A 17210-nucleotide genomic window follows, 5' to 3' on the forward strand; every position below is an offset into this window, starting at 1 on the left:
AGGTCCTTAATAAATAGCTGATGAATCAATGAATGAGGAGAGATCTCCATTGAGCAGTTAGCCAAAAATGAGAAGAGCAAAAGAGGAACTGATTTGCCAAGGAACCTGTGAATTTAGAAGTAGGTTAAGGGTAATTTTCTCCCTGGACTATGTAGACATTGTTTGAGTGGGGCTTCTGCTGCTTGCAACCAACCAATTAATAAAAAGGCATATGCTAACCTATATACTTTACCAATATGAGAAGAGAAAGAAAGCTCAATACTAAGTAACTATGGAATTAAACAGAAAAAGAAAACAATGTCACAGACTCTATGCAAGGCTTTTTTCATCTTTGATTAGGCAAAAACAATTTTTTTAAGCAAAGAAAGATAATTCTACGAAATGACAAATGGACTCATTTCATCTTACATTGAAACACTTCTATACCAGATGAAATATGATTTGATAAGGGAAATATTTAATTAAAATTCACTGCACTATACCAATACATACATTATATCAATTGAAGATTTTTTTTTGTAGTACTTGGGGGTCAAACTCAGAGTCTTTACCACTGATCTACACCCCTAGCCCTTTCTTATTTTTTGAGACAAGTTTTAATTAAGTTGCCCTAGTTAAGCCTCCCAAGGAGCTGGGATTACTGGCATGTGCCAACACATACAGCAAAATTTATTTATGTTGAAGAGCTTTTTTGTTGTGATGAGGTCTTGTTGTACTGTCAAAGACAGCACTGAACTAGAGATCCTCCTGCCTCAGACTTTTGAGTACCTTGAATTACAGGTATCTGCCACCGTGCCTACCTTTTCCATTTAAAGATCTTAATCATTAAACAAAAAAGGTTAAAATTCACTTGATTAAAAAAAAATCAATATTTATACCAACTTTAACTTTTAAAGAAGTATTAAAGTAAAATTAAATTTAATAAAGGGTATCTAGGACAAATTTAAGGCATTCATAATCCTTAATCAGAGACATGACAAAGTTTTGAAAGAAAAATTCTGCAGTGACAGAACAGATCAGCATTAAAAATCAAGCTGCTTTTTTACATAGCTATATCAATTTACAAATGTATAAGCGATTTAAGTATAGCAAAAATAAAATCTCTAGAAATAAATCTGTCAACAATGTATGATATAAAAAAACTGTGAAACTAAGAGAATACTACCCATGAATGATTTGATTTTATGAACATATTAGTCTCATGTAAATAATACTCAGTAGTATACTTTGCTGAAAATCAATTCTATAAACTTAGTGAAATAAAAAAATCAGACTTCAAGATATGCTCACTCAGGAGCTGAGAAATTTTTAAAAATATCAGTAATGCTCTACCCCACCAAATCTGAAAACATATCAAACTATAATCAAATTAATACACTATCAGAAATATCAAAAGCTCAATAAAATAATTTAGTATATAATGAAGCTCCATTTTATATCAGAAACAAAAGAACTTCCCAGGAAATTAGTTTTGAACAGACTTGAAAAAGGCAGGTGTATAGCTCAACTTCTCCATATAAATCAATTTTAGATACAGATGTAGACATTGACCACTCACACAGATGCTCATCTAAGAAGAAAATAAAAATTACTGTGAAATGAACATGTAAACACATGATAAATGTCTTAGAAAAGGGGATTTGCTTTATATCTTGTAATAAGAAAATTTCTCAATTTGACCATAAAAATATTTTTAAAATCTATAGAAAGGAAATTAAGTCAGATAAGCAGCTGACTGGGAGAAACATTCACAATAGATATACAAAGATCAATAACTAAGTTATATGAAACTTAAAATCCACGAGTTAAAAAGTAAATATATAAAGATGCCCACCTTTATCAGTGTGCAGAACTTTTGAATACAGTATTTTTCACTTATAAGATTAATAAAAATTCTACATATCTAATTCAAATGTCCACTATATAACAAAGCAGGAACACATTTGTTGTTGAGGGAAACCATATATACTGATATGGTCACTTTGGAAGTCAACTAAAACTATCTCTTCAAATTAAAACTGTCTTCTGGCCAAGTAATTCAAACCCTAATACATACATACTAGAGAGTAATCCTTATAGTTGCATGAAGACTCATATAAGATGATGTTCACTTCAGCACTGTTTACAATCACAACAGAAAAAAGTGAACTGCCTAAGCATCCATTATAGGCAAAAGAAAGTGTGAGACAGGATGCAAAAATAAAGAGCTTAGTTAAATGTGAGTGGAATGGAATAAAAGTAGAAAAAACAAGCTGCAGAATGAGAAACATATCTTTATGTAAAAACCAGAACTATACATTTTATACCTGCTGTCAAAAAACGTGACTGATCTTTTTACAATAAAATTAGTCATATATTTACACATGTAGTTTAAAGTTTAATTTAAAGCAGTATGCACAGACTGACATTTTAAGAAAAATACAGACACACAATTATACTTTTATGTATCTCTGGCACTCTGTCCCTTGACAGCAAACACACAGGAAAGGTTCTAGAAGGGATACCTGCTAAAATAATGTGGAAATACTACCTAAAGATATTGCCAATAAAAATAACATTTTCAACTCTATATTCATTTGAAAGACAAGAAAGTTCAATTCATAATTTACAAAAGAAATACAATTTTTGTTCATAGTTCTTATGTTGGTATTGTTACAGTCTTTACAAGGTACATGATTATGTACTAAATTTTTGCCTTATCTTCACTGTATTTGAGACAAAAGGAAAATACAGTAGTTTAAAAGTCAGAACTTAAATTATTACTAATATTTTAGTAAAAAACTGACATATACAATTTCAAAGTAAATGAGTTTAAAGCTAGATTGGTTTATTTCCTTAGTTAACTAATTCTACCATAAGCGATTTAAATAAAAATGCTTTAATATTAAATTTCTCATTGACCAGCTCCTTTTAATGACTGCCCTTGTCTGTAAATTAGTTTGTAAACTCTTTTATCCTAATGTTGACCAAGAATGTTATTGGTGATCAAACCCAGCCAGATTGTGGTGGTGGTACAAATCCAACCAACTCCATTTTAGGAGTGAAACAATTTTTGAGTGTAGAAACCAAAAACAGTTTTTAAAACTGTATTTTGAAGAACTGCTTATTTTTCATTTACATATTGCTGAAGAATTGAACCATACAAAAGAAAATAATAAGAGAAAACTGCCAGAACTACTGTGCTTCACATCTGTGAGAGAAAGGTAGTCAGTTTCTTGCCAAATAAACAAGTCATTAATGAAGAAAGAAAAACCTGTGAAGGACAACCTTCAATGGAGTTTGGAATTTCCTCTTGCTATGCCAGGTATCTGTTCAACCTCTTCCTACAGCAATCTGCCTCAGATGGGCAAGCACCTCTGACATTTCTGATCCAAGAACAATTTCCTTCAGAACACAACAATGGAGAGAACACTAGACATGTGTTAGAAGGTTAGATCATCAGCGAACCCAGCTGACTGCATCCTAACTCCTCTGAACAGAAGAAGCGTATACCAAAAGACATCTGATCTGACCGCCACTTTAACAACTGGCCTTCATCAAAAGCCATGAAGGAAAAAAACTTTTATCTTCATATCATGGGCATTTTAAAAATGTTACAGATCTGTTTTATCTGGTATCTTCAATGCAGTCAGCACAGTTTCACACTGCACATGCAGTCATCTCTTATTTGTAACATACTCAAAAATACATGCTGGTAATAACAATCAAAAATTGTTTTACAACTAATTTGACAAAATTCAAAATAAGTCACTTGAGTAGATTCTTTAGGTCTTCGAAACAAAGGGCAGGTATAATTTTATTTCAAGAAAGTATTCAGATTTAAAAGAGAATTATTGACTTGGTAAGTACTGCTAGCACTTCTTTTCACATTAAACCTGAAAAACAAAGATGAGTTCAAACGAACCCATTTAATACATGTCTTTGATTTCTTTAATCACTTAAGTTTATAACAAAGCACTTTTGATATAATTTAAAACACACATGCTCTGATTGAAGAGTGACTGCAAATGAATCCAATTTTCTTCCACCTGTGATAATAATTTTGTCATTTCTTCTAGGATTACTGGTTCTGAAGGAAGCATTTTAAGGTGTAACTGAAAAGAAAAATATGATAGTTGGATATTTTACTCAATGAAACTACAGTTACCTACTTTGCATTCATTTTTCTCTGAAGGAACCTAAAACGATATTATCTCTCCAATTTCCCTCTCCAAACTTTCATCGCTCTTCTCCACCATACAAAAGTCCTGAAACAAGGTCCAACTTTTGTTTTTTGTAGGTTTTTTTGGTAGTATTGGGGATTGAACCTAGAGTCAGCCTCACACTTACCACTGCGCTACACCCCCAATCCAAAGCCCTAGTTCCAACACAAATTCCACATGTCTGTGCTTCCGTTTCTCCTTTCAATATAATCCACTAGTAATGAATGGTGAATGGGCTCTTTGCTTCATTTTCTAAAGGTTTTAAGTAAGTTCAACTTAAGTGACTAAAATACAATAAATGTGAGAAAAGACAATTTGTAGTTCTATTTTTCAATACACTCGGCTACTACCTAAATATCTAGCTTTTAAATAATTTTTAAGTAATCAGATTGAGTGAAAATATTGTAACTATTAATGGAACAGATGAAGACAGACCTTCAAAACATGATTTCACTCTTATGTTAATCACAAAAGCAACTTGTGCCAAATCACTTTAAACTCCAACTTTGACAGAGGTGAGCCTTTTGATTTCAGCAGTAAAAATACCCCATAAAACTTGGCTTTCCTTTATGATCACAGAAACTTACAAAATATAACTGCTTTAAAAAAGTTAATGGGTTAACATATTGGAGCCAGTGGATGATAAGATAATCAAGGTATAGTTAAAACTTTTGTGCTGCTGCCTGGGGGAAAAACAAAAAACCTATCAAGCTGCATGGTTCAACTACTCCAGTGTGTTAGTCACCAGCCACAGGTAGCTTTAACTTTAAACATTAAATAAAATTAAAAATTCAGTTTTCAGCTATACTAGCCACATTCAAGTATTCAAGAGTTGGGCTGGGGATTTAGCTCAGTGGTTCTGGCACTGGCCTTGCAAGCGCAAGGACCCGAGTTCGATCCTTGGTACCAAAAAAGAAAAAAGAAAAAAAAAAAAAACCAAAACAAAAGTATTCAAGAGTTACACTGTAAAGTGGCTACCATATCGGACAGTGTGGAGAAAGACCATTCCCATCTTTATAAAAAGTTCTATCAGACAATATTGCTTCTAATGAGGAAAGACAGGAAATACCTAACATTAGATTTACCTTTAGAAATAATGCAAGGTATGCCTGGGCTAACTCAAAGTCACGCTTCCCTTCCAACATCAACCCAATCATTTTCAAGAAACTCTGCATAACTTCTATAGATCCACCACCGTCAGGAGACAAATTTCGCAGCTCTGTTTCAATTCCTGATGGGCCTAATTCTTTTAGAAGGTTGAGAGCAGTTTCATCTGTATTGAGTTTTAAAAAAAAATTGCAGTTATTACAATCACTTCATTTAAATTACACACTTAAATATATTTAAAAATTTCTATCAAGCTTGGTGGCGCAGGCCTGTAATCCCAGTGCTTGGAAGGCTGAGGCGGGAGGATTGCCAAGAGTTCGAGACCAGCCTGTGCTACTTAGTCAGTTCAAGGACAACCGGGACTATAGTGAGACCCTATCTCAAAAAAAATTACTTGTATAGGAAATTTGCAAATATATAAAATTAAGTTAATTAAATTAGCTAATTAATTAAAGCCTATGACAAGGCTTTTGTTGTACGGACAGTTTTACCACAAATCAAATTTGTAAATAACAAAAAGCATGTAAATTACCAGCTACAACAAAACCTTTACATTTAATGCACATAAAGGGCCTCCTTATTATAAATATTGTCAATAAATGTATCCATCTCCAAATTGCAAAATAAGAAAAAACTAATTTCCATACAGAAAATGTGAAAACTTCTCAGTAAACTTTTATAGTTACTATCTGAGCTTAATGTCATTTAATATACTGTAATTTTAAAGCTAGGATCAGTTCAGATTAAAACAAAAAGTTCAACCTTTTGTTTTTACTACCTTCTTTTTAGTTACAAAATCTGGTATTTCCTTCAATTTTTCTTCATATAAAGTAAAACAAGCTAAAGATACATGTTAAAATGTTATAATTTAACTTACACTTATTATTTAGCAGTCCTTCTTCAAGTTTCAAGCAGAACTCTGATTTTTGAGCCAGAATTCCAAGGTTTACCACCTTAGACTTAAACAGAAACAAATATACATTACTAAAAGAATGTGTCAAAAAAATTTATAGCTTGCAATGAAAAGCTATCAGTATTTATATTTGTGAAACTTGGTCTGGGTAAACAACTACACAAAATATATGCAAACACAAATCCCATATATTTAGGTTCTTACCTGCTGGGGATCATTATTTTGTTCAGGTGTAGCATATCTGGGTACAAGGCCAGGAACTGTTGGAATAAAAAATGGTGCTGATTTGGGTACTTTGGGTGGTTCCTTTGGTTTATTCTTTTTCTGGTTAAGAGAAAATGAGAATGAGGAAAAGATTAGTAATTATCCTAACAATTTTTAATTCCAAATCAAATCTAAAACAAATACCAAGGAGTAAAAGGGGGAATTAAACTTTTCCAGATTAGAATGTTTGAATCTACCTGACCAACACCACAGCTATTCCTAACTCATGCTTCTCAATGCAGACCTGCAGTATCTACCACTCTTCCTAACTAAAGCAGAAGGAAACTATCTGGGTGCAGGAGCAGCTCAAGGACAAAGCTTACCTTCCTGAAATGCCCTTGTTTTGTACTCAATACTACTTTGTAAACAAAACGGAAGAGAGAGCAAAATTTACACACAGAATGGCTTCTCAAACTATTTTTCTCAAAAAAAAAAAAAAAAAAAAAAAAAAAAAAAAAAAAAATATGTATACTGGAGCCAGAAAGAAAAGAAAGGAAAAGAAAAATATATGTATAATGGAGCCAGAAGCCAATATTCCACATTAGAAGTAATTTGGTGAATTTTTTGTGAAGTATAAACCTAATTCATTTTTCTTAGAATTTTTATTTTCCCTTAGTACTTTTGTGTAAAAACAGAAACAAATAAAAAAAACTTGTTGGTTTATAAAATATTTCAAGTGTTAGTAAAATTCTTTTGGAATTCCCAATGAAAGAACTGAGTTTTAATGAATACATTTCTACATATCACTCTATCTCAGGAGTGTTTGATGAAAGAGACCTTCTTCAGTAATCTGCCTAATAAGCAAGCCTTATATTTACCTTAAAACTATTCTTCTACTCTCTTGAATCTCAGTAACTCTAGAGCAGTGATGGTGAAGCTTTCAGAGTAAGCTTTTGAACTTTCAATGATAACAGCCCACTGAGGCACAGTGCCATCGGTTTGCCACCACTGCCCTAGGGAGACTGCTATTCGAGAGCAATCCTAGGATATGAGTGGCCTTGTGCAGCTGTGTATAAAGAAATTACATATAAGCAAGACAAAGTACTGCCAACTGCAGTGTTAAGCACAGCCCTCTGGCATGGCAGCATGTAGTCATTCTTAACTTTTTCTTGAGTTGGAAGTGACAGTTGCTGACTTGTTAAAGAAAAAAAAAAAAAAAAAAGGCTACACAAAAGCTCCATAGTCTGAAAGTTAATCTTACATAGAAATGTAATAGTAGAAAAGTCACCCACAGGACAAAGTATAAACACGTCAGCTTCTTTTATTCAGAAGGAAATAGAAATATTAGAGGTTTCAGTATATTTCTTGCTCAAAGACAATTAGCTCAGATTTTTACATGTATTTATGCAGTACTATAGCTTAGTGAGAAACAAGGTAGTACAAAATTTTGCTCAGTTAGCCAGACATTACTCTGCTTGCTCTTCTCATGTACTTGTACTTTTTAATGGCTTGCTTTTAAAACTATTTCATCAAGTACTCTCTTAGAGTTTAGACTGGACAACAAGTTGGAGAGATTTCACAGCTGTATTCCCACTGACTACACCTTTATGCTCAAGAGCCCAATCTCCCAGGTTAACAAGGAAAATTTTTTCTCTTCTTATTGAGGACCCAAACATCTTCTCTGATGCTAAGAATAATTAGTACCACTTATTAAAGTTTTCTATGTCAGTGTTCCTTAAATATTTTTATCACATCCCACCTACACTGAATATTTATGCATATATCCAACCATATCAAGTTTCACAAAACAATACTTGCTACCAGAAGATGACTTCAAAATTTCTAATCTAACAACACCTTCAATTGCTTTTTATACTCACAAATTGGGGTCATGAAAACACTAACTTATACCATAGGTGACCATTTTCACATAAAAATTTAAATTCTTCAAGGACAAGGGGGCATAATTCATCTTCTATTGCCATATACAGTGAAAAACTACACATTATCTGGTACTTACCCCATAAATTTATGTTTGACCTACACAGCAAGCTCTAAAACTCTTTTTATAGTTGATAGAGTGTGGGCTGATAAAGTAAACTGCAACTTAATAAAATTTAAAAACTAATGAAATTTTCTTAACTCTCAATCATCTAGCAATAAGATATATTAGGGTAGCAATTTTTTGCCTTATTTCAGAAGCTCACAAAGTAATTTATCAGACTGGATTTTAAAACATAAAATTTTTAAAAGCTCTATATAGTAGTTGAAGACTGTACTTCTGCCACATTCACATCTGCAGAGTTCTCTCAAAACTGATAAACTGCGGGTATCTATGAAAACCACATTAAGTAAAATACCTTCAATTAAATGGCATTATCTTTGCTAAGACATTGACTACCCCTCCTAATGTCCTCAAAGTAGCGGAAGCTGTCTCTGATTAAAAAATAACAGTAGGTCTACTTAATACTCAATACTATGTATACTATAGTATTACCTTAATAACATCAAGATTAAGAAGATTTTTCCACCGTGATTCAGGGAGAAGTGACAGAGTGACTAATTGCTCACTCAACTGTTCTGGCGAACTATATTCTAACATTTCATCACTTGGTTCTGTATTTTCTTCAGATACTTCTACATCTTTAAAAAAATTCAGATAAAATGAATGTAAAATAAAATCTTTAGCATATAAAAGCAACTTAATTCATCCCAAATCTATGTATATTTTGTAACATGTCCCCTCAATAAACTCTTAATTTTTACTTTCTTTGCTTATGCTCCTTTTTCTTATTTTTTCATATTAACTATAACTTCCACCAGACCCAAAATACTTATATACCAGTATACTGACAAAGATATACTAATTACATATACTAATATAATGTATCATTTCAGTTAAATAAAGCCCTCTGATTGAATACATAACTTTTGCCTTCTGTACCAATAGCTGTTAAATTAGACTTACAATAATTATACCTCAAAAATTATTTTGCTATTTTGTGATTACCTTGGGTTTGACAAGTACCAGGAAGCATCACTACTGAAGGCACATAATCTGTAGGAAGTGGTCGTAATGAGACGACTGAATATAGGGAAATATTGGACCTGAGAAATCCAAATGAAAGAATATTTTGTTTAAAAATAATGACTTCAGAGAAACTTCAACAATTGCTAATAATGGCTATAATCTTGAATCTGGACAGACTGCACTAATTCGTTTGGAAAAGACCTCAAAGATAAACTGCCTTAATTTGAAAATGACTTTATGTCATAGATATCATAAGAAAGCTGCATAAAAATATTAATGGAATCTGTTGTTAATGTAGTACAGAAATACAGTTAAGAGGATCCAATAGCAAATTATACTTTCATAAGGTAAAATAATTTCCATATTGCCTTAACAATACCAACGTTGGCTTAAGGAAATAATAACAAAATAAAGATGGATTCAGAGACTGAATACACTTTATGTTTTTGGGGATACTGACTAGTCATGGATTCCACTTTTCTAGAATGGTCTTGTAAATGGCCATTTCCCTGTTACTTACCCTACCTATTTATGGATGACTAATAAAAATACAGACAGTATTTCCAAAGCAGGGACATATTCTTTCCCTTACCCATTATAAATTTCAAATGGAAATTTAAAGATGAGAAATCTCAAATCTTGAGTTATAATAATTGTACTATGTAGAAAATCTCTATATTGCTACTCAGAGGTCCCATAGCTATCTATTATTCTCTCTCTCTTTTTTTTTTTTTTTGGTTTTTAGAGACAGGGTCTCACTATGTACTTGAGACTGACCTGGAATTCACTATGTAGCCTAGGCTGGTCTTGAACTCACAGTGATCCTCCTGCCTCAGCCTACTGAGTGCTGGGAATACAGGCGTGCGCCACCATACCTGGCTTATTCTCTTTTATTTCAATTGCTGATTTTAAGAGATTCCCCATTTTACTGACCAAGTAAAGTCTATTTCTGTTATATATTCACTTTACTTTTCTATTTTAAAAATATGTAACATTTTCAAATTAGAAAAGGAATCAATTTTTTTCTCTTCCTCAATAAAGAGTTAAATAGATATATGAATTCAGAAAGTAGACAAAAATTGCTTCTCAGCCTTTTGGCTAAGATCAAGTGCAGAAAGTAGATAAAAATTTTGCTAGACCCAGATTATTCATCTTCATTTTGAGGGATCATAGTTCCTTAGAGGTTCAAATAAGAATTTAAAAATTGCCAAATATCTTTACATGGTTAAAAAGTCATGCAACCAGAACGAATAGTGGCATTTAGCTCACACCTGGGCCTTATTTTATGAAGTAGGTTGAAGTTCAGAAAGAATGGCCAAGGTCACATAGTAAAAAACTAAGGGCCTGGCTGGTTTTTTAACCTTTTGAATTTACTTACCTTTTCTGCAAATATGACAATGTATAAAAATCAACTGTAGTTTATACACTTGAGCGAAGCTGTTAAATTGTTACATTTATGGTGTATTAACTCTCTGTCAACTACAGTGACACTTTGGCTGTAAAACTCAATTTGTTCCAATTTGTGTTCAAACACCAAAAAGTTTGAGAACTGAACATATTTTTCCCATAAGAAACAATGGAAAATCAAACAATTGTTCTGAGGCCCCAAAATCACACTTACAAATTCATTTTTCCATGACTTCAACAAATTTCACAATGATTTCTTTCTTAACTCTATGTTGGTTCTCACAGTTTTCCTCTGAGCATTACTGCTGGCATCACTAACTTCTTTTGGAGCCATAGTTACCATATTTTATGCAAATAGATTATGAATAAAAGCACAACGACAGATGTTTTAGTGCAATAATACAAGTACTATACGTTGTCTGGGCGAGAGTCACTCAGACTGAAGCATCACCCCTGTGTGTCAGTGGCGAGATACAATGTGTGACTCACTCTCAGCCTAAACAGGTTTTTGCAAGTTGGATTTCTGGTTGACTATCAAGCAAAGTTTTGAACACCAATCAGATTTTTTCAAACTTTGCTGTTCGAGTAGTGCAAAGTTCGAGCTTGGAGCCGTTGGACAATCGAGGTGTCACTGTCTGTGAAATTTCCACTGTATTTTTTTTTAACTAAGTGGTAATTCTGACAATAGCACTGTCATCTTCCCCTTCCTCCCAAAAGAAGTATATAAAATAACTCACCATAGATAAATTCCAAGGTGGTCCACATGGGAAGTTGCTAGAAAGTCTCCAGTAGGGGACATAGTAACATTGAGAGGAGCTGAGTCCAACAAAAAGCAGTCTATAAGGCTACAAAAGGAATTAAGATGTTAAAGTAATTATACACTCCTAAAAAAGATAAAGTCACAAAAAATAATTCTGTTAAAAGAACAAGGGATAAAGCACACAAAATTTTTGTGTTTTTTAATTATAGGCAAAAAGTCATCACTAACAAAAAGCTTTGTTGACTAAATTACTATGTGAAAATAACCTCTTTTAACAAGAAAGACCAAAAGCACTAAATGGTCCAATTAACCAAAACAAATAAGAACTTTCAACAAGAGAGAGAACGCAGAGGAACAGATGCTGTTTTTCCACTGGAAATCATGGTATGTTGGTTCAGGGCAATTTTAAAGACATCACGCATTTAAAATAAACACAACTGGTACTCTTCTGTGTTTCTGTTATTCTAGCGACAATAAACAAACTGAGATAACAGAACAAACTGCTGAAGGAATCTGAAAGTTGGACAGAAAAAAAAGAGAGTAACCACACTCAAGTAAAGAAAGAAACTCAAGAGAGGCCTCACAGATAACTAAATGTTTGAGCTGAGCCTTAAAAATTGACAGAATTTCCAAGGTTAGTAGAGAAGACACTTCCTAGTGAGGGAAATGTGGAGTGTGAAGTAAAATATACAAAGAGTGCAGCTGGGTAGAAACCATTAAGCAAGAGATTAAGGCTTACATACAGTCATATTTGAATTTGTTTTCATCCCAAAATTGATGTTAACTTACTAAACATTTCTGAACAGATAGTGCTATAATCTTCACTTTCATAAGACAATTTGTCAAAAGGATGCATAGAATTTATTTGAACCGGAGAAATAGTGAGACTTTGGTAGTAATCATTTAGCAATACAGAACCAACAAGGACGGCAGCCACCAGAAGTGAAATCAGGCAGACTTAAGGATCAAACAGAAAGGTCTACACTAAGCCCCATACTACCAGGAAGACTCCTTAGAATGACGAACAGCAGAAATATCTTTAGAAAACTATACTATTTTTAAAAAGAGATTTTTAAAACAAAACAACCTTATTTACTGAGGACAATAATTATCTATGGAAAGACATGGGTGAATGAAGTTCAGGATCTACACTAAATAATACAAATTATTTTAAGAACAAGGTAACAGCAACTAAGATGATTTTCAGCGTTCTATCCTACTATAATCTAATCCTTACACCTTGAGGCCTCCCATACAGATCAGAAAACTTAAAACTTCATCAAGAGAGACAGCAACTGAGCCATGATTAGAATACAAACAGTGTGCACTTTTAACCACCTTTAAAGCTAGTAAAATCACTTAAAGATAAAGTAAGAAGACTGATAACATACACAGAGCATGTCTATCCTGGTGGAATACCGTGAGCAATTCAAATGTAAAGGCTCTCTGGCGGAGATATTAAGTGACTTTCCAATAAAAAAAAATCTCTCTCAATTTGCTGAGAGAGCCATTAGAAATGTAAATCTTCAACAGTGAATAGAAGATGCAAAGAAAATACTTATATTGGGAGTACTGGAAACAAATGCCAAAGCATGTTCAGTATAAGGAAAAGGGCAGTAATAAGCTGTCTTGTTTCTTGCTCAGGCCTACTTGGGAAGCTCACAATCCTGGTTTTTCTTAGGGATCAAGGGAATGAGGGAAAAGGAAACATTTGCTGAACACATTATCATCAGAGGCTGTCAATTATTTGTTAATTCACTTGCTCCAAACAACCCAGAGCAGAAGATACTATCCGAGTGTATACAAATAAAAATTAAACCAAAAACACAGCAATTTCACATCTTGTTAATTTACCCTTTGTATTGATCGATATTCTTCTGCAACAGTTACAGTATGTGAAAGATGAAACTTCCTAACATGTTTAGAATCTATCTGGTAAGAAGAGAATTTACGGATTGAGCAGATTTGTTTTATTCCATACTATAATTTTTTTGTCAATTTCATTGTGCAACTTCATTTTTACAGCTGTAGAGTAGACTAGCTTTCTTTTATGTGAAAGCACTGATTTGAGGGAGGCAGTTTCCACATACACACCATATTTTATTTTACAGTTTTATTAGTTCATATAATTTAAGTGTTCAGCCTTAATCCCTGACTTACTAAAACTACCTACATACCTGATACCCCTATAATATGTAAAGTTCCAGTTATGTTACCAATTTTTCCTGAATTATTAACCATATTCCCAATTTAAGGAAAAAGATCAGAGTTCTGCATATACATGTAACATTCAGTATACTTGTAATTATTTTTCTGTTAAAATGATTATAGTTATAGTGTATGCATATCCTATCTCCAAGATGACGGAATCAACAAAAAACATGATTTATGACTCAGTGAGAAATGTAAAATAATGCTTTATTTCAACTCTTCCAATGCTAATGCTTCTCAGAAAAGACAGGGATGAGAAGATGAAACAAAATGCAAAATTATTTTATAAAACTATGCAGGTTTATGTATTTATTACCCCCTCCAAAGAGTTCATCTGAATTTCCACTACAAAAATCCAGAAGAAACAAAAAGTAGTGGTGCTGGAAGTAAGTTCAGATAATTCTAAGGACAAAATATTTCAACTGTTTCTCTTTGAGGAGTCTACAAACAAAAAATTTTCAGCATTTAAAAAAATTTTCCAGGAAGCGGTTCAATATTCATGAAGTTTATTTTAGAAAGGCATAATTCCAGATGGATGCACTATGTTACTGCAAAGGTTTACTCATAGATTGTTTCATTTTAGGTTATATAATGAATATATTCATTCTTTAAATATTTAGCATGCTATGTAAATGATGAAAATGCTTACTGAAGGAAGAGCTAGGAATTTCCAAAGGTTACCATCCCAATTATATTTAAAAGGGAAATTAAAAAAAACTCAACAGTTACCCAGGGTTGTATGATAAAATACTAAATCTTGATAATTATTTGTCTTCTACAGCAAGAATATCAGGCCAGTCTTAAAATATATGACACAACTTGAGCAAAGCTGATACCATAACTGTTAGAAAAACTTACTTCTTTCTCTTGTACTTACTTTTTGTTCTACTATTTATAAACTAAGCCATTGTAGACAAATCACTTAATTTCTCTCTAAACCTCCATGTCCTTGTGAAATGGAACTAGCAATTAACAGTAACAGAACTAACTTTGAAGACAGGAAAACATAGAAGTGTATAAAATGCCTAGCAGCACCTGATAAATGATTGTTTAGTTGCAATTAAGCAGAATTAGTTGTTTGAGAATGCTTTTCAAGCTCTCATTTGCTCTTCAAATCTTAATCAAATAACTATTTTTTAGTATAAATATACTTTTGGCCAGTGTAATTTTATATTTTCTCTTAACTGCTCCATGTGGCTTATTTCTTGGTCTTGTGTTGCACCACACTTCATGTCTCTCTATCAACCTTAAGTGACATGTGTTCAGCTAAAACTATGACAGAAAACCTATCATATTTAAATCTATTTGACTTTTTACTGAAATAAGAAATTCACCAAGAGTTAAAGCTGAGTCAAAGTTTTATGGCGTTGAATGCTATTTTCAGATCTAATTCTTCCATTCCAAAGATGAATTTGCCATTTTTGAAAAATACTTTGCCAGTTCAGTATTATTGAATATTAACTGATTTCTCCCAGCTAATGTGAATACTTAATAAAAAGGAAATGAAAACACTATTTAACCCTATTACTTGTCAAAATTTCTTACTTTAATTCAATTACATAATGTTCATTTTAAAAAAAAATAGCAAGAGATCAAGAAGCAAAATACCATCAATATTTTTAACTGACTTTGAAAAAAGTTTTGCTAGTTTAGGAAACATCAACTTTTGGTACACTTTTTGGAACTAGCTTGACTTTGCTTTATTCTATTTCACTTCACGTGAAAAAGGACACACCTGTGGACAAAAGTCCCTACTTATTAGAGCTGGATCCACTAGCAGTACTCTTTACATGTGTGTATGCTGGATATGTAGGTGTACCTCATGCCCATGGCAAAAGTTAAAGGAAATGAGAACATCAGGGTTTTCCCTTTCTAAAGGTTAAGACTACTTTCACATATGAGGTTATCTAATTCCTGAGAAACTGCTGGATCAGTAGCAAGTTTCACTCCATGAAACAGCTTTCTGACATTGCTATGCTACTGACAGAGATATATATATATAACATAAAAAGAAAAGCTAGGATTTTTGATGTTTTCATTAAATCTAATATGAAATTTTAAAAGCTTTCAAATACAAACTTTGTAGTCCTAAAGTTTGAGCCCCGTTATGAAGTATTAAGAAGGCCAAAAAGAGCTTTCTTAAATTTACACAACTCACTTCTAAATCTGTGTTTTTTTCTATTATATTTCATGATGCTACTGCTTAGAAGTCCTAAGTACTCTAAGGATAAGATACAGTCACGTTAGAAAATCCCCAAATGCATTCACATTCATTAACTACACAATTTATTAACTACATGTAACAATCACATGTTAAAACAATGAAAAATCATCTATGAGACTGAAAAATAAACTTACCACCCGGATGGAAGGTCCCAAGTCCTGATGGAGCAATCCATTGCAGCACTTATTAACCAACGACCATCAGGACTGAAAGTCTTTAAAATGAATAAATAAATTGTAGATATATTTGCATTTATAAAGTGCTCTCTGTGTGTGTAGAGGTATGTGTGTGTGTACATATATATATATGTGTGTGTGTGATTTAGGCATCATGAAAAAATGAGTAAAATTCACATTGCCTTATTTTATAAAACAAAACATCATTTTCTATATATGTACTACTGATACGGAATATGGATAACAATTAGTTTTTTAAATGAATTATAAGTTTTAAAAAATAAAGAATTGCCCCAATTTTCATATCAGTCTCATATTTATTTTAGAGAATTAAACTGTGACTACAAATCATTAGTATTAAAAATGCTACTGTTGATACTGTTCAACTAGAAATAACTTGCTAGTTTAATTTGTGTTACAAAGTATTTCTGTAATATACCCACCCTCCCAGGGATGGAACTCAGGACCTGCAGCCACTGAGCTACTTCCCAGCTCTATTACAAAGTATTTCTGAAAGAAACAAAAGTTCTATTTCTTTTTTAAAAAGAGTACCTATTTTAGACTAACTTTCTAAGAATTAATCCAAAGTACTATAATTTAAAGACAGAAAATGAAAACTCTCATCAAATTTCAAAACTACAAAAATCCTTCTACATATAATTGTGACTTTAAAAATTCCCTTTTCTGAAATGGGGATGGTAGAATATGCCTGTAATCCCAGCACTCTTAAGTGGGTAAGATGACAAGTTCTAGCCCAGCCTGGACAACTTAGACCCTGTCTCAAAAAAATTAAAAGAGGGCTGGGGATACAGCCAGAGCCAGAGCCCCAAGGTCCATCTCCAGTACTGGGGGGAAAAAAGTAACCTTTTCTGGGCTGGGGATGTAGTTCAGTGGTAGTACACAAGGCCCTAAATTTGATCCCTAGAATTGCAAAAAAAAAAAAAAAAAAAAAACCAAAAAACCAAAAAAAAATTT

General features: G+C 32.7%; 1 protein-coding gene across 1 annotated transcript in view; it reads right to left on the reverse strand.

Annotated features, from left to right (window-relative positions):
- Positions 1 to 2253: 2253 nt before the first annotated feature.
- Wdr36 (WD repeat domain 36) overlaps positions 2254 to 17210 on the reverse strand; it is a 34387-nt gene continuing 19430 nt past the window's right edge. Inside the window, exons 16-23 of the mRNA XM_010607898.3 lie at positions 16194 to 16273; positions 11602 to 11709; positions 9437 to 9534; positions 8924 to 9069; positions 6427 to 6546; positions 6187 to 6268; positions 5288 to 5475; positions 2254 to 4094 (exon numbers count right to left, since the gene is read on the reverse strand). Coding sequence (XP_010606200.1) covers positions 3945 to 4094; positions 5288 to 5475; positions 6187 to 6268; positions 6427 to 6546; positions 8924 to 9069; positions 9437 to 9534; positions 11602 to 11709; positions 16194 to 16273 — 972 coding nt within the window. The 3' untranslated portion in view covers positions 2254 to 3944. The remainder of the gene's footprint in view (positions 4095 to 5287; positions 5476 to 6186; positions 6269 to 6426; positions 6547 to 8923; positions 9070 to 9436; positions 9535 to 11601; positions 11710 to 16193; positions 16274 to 17210) is intronic.

The sequence above is a fragment of the Fukomys damarensis genome, unplaced genomic scaffold, assembly GCF_012274545.1.
Source record: "Fukomys damarensis isolate Sample0158 unplaced genomic scaffold, DMR_v1.0_HiC HiC_scaffold_3, whole genome shotgun sequence".
In the NCBI taxonomy this organism is placed as follows: domain Eukaryota; kingdom Metazoa; phylum Chordata; class Mammalia; order Rodentia; family Bathyergidae; genus Fukomys; species Fukomys damarensis.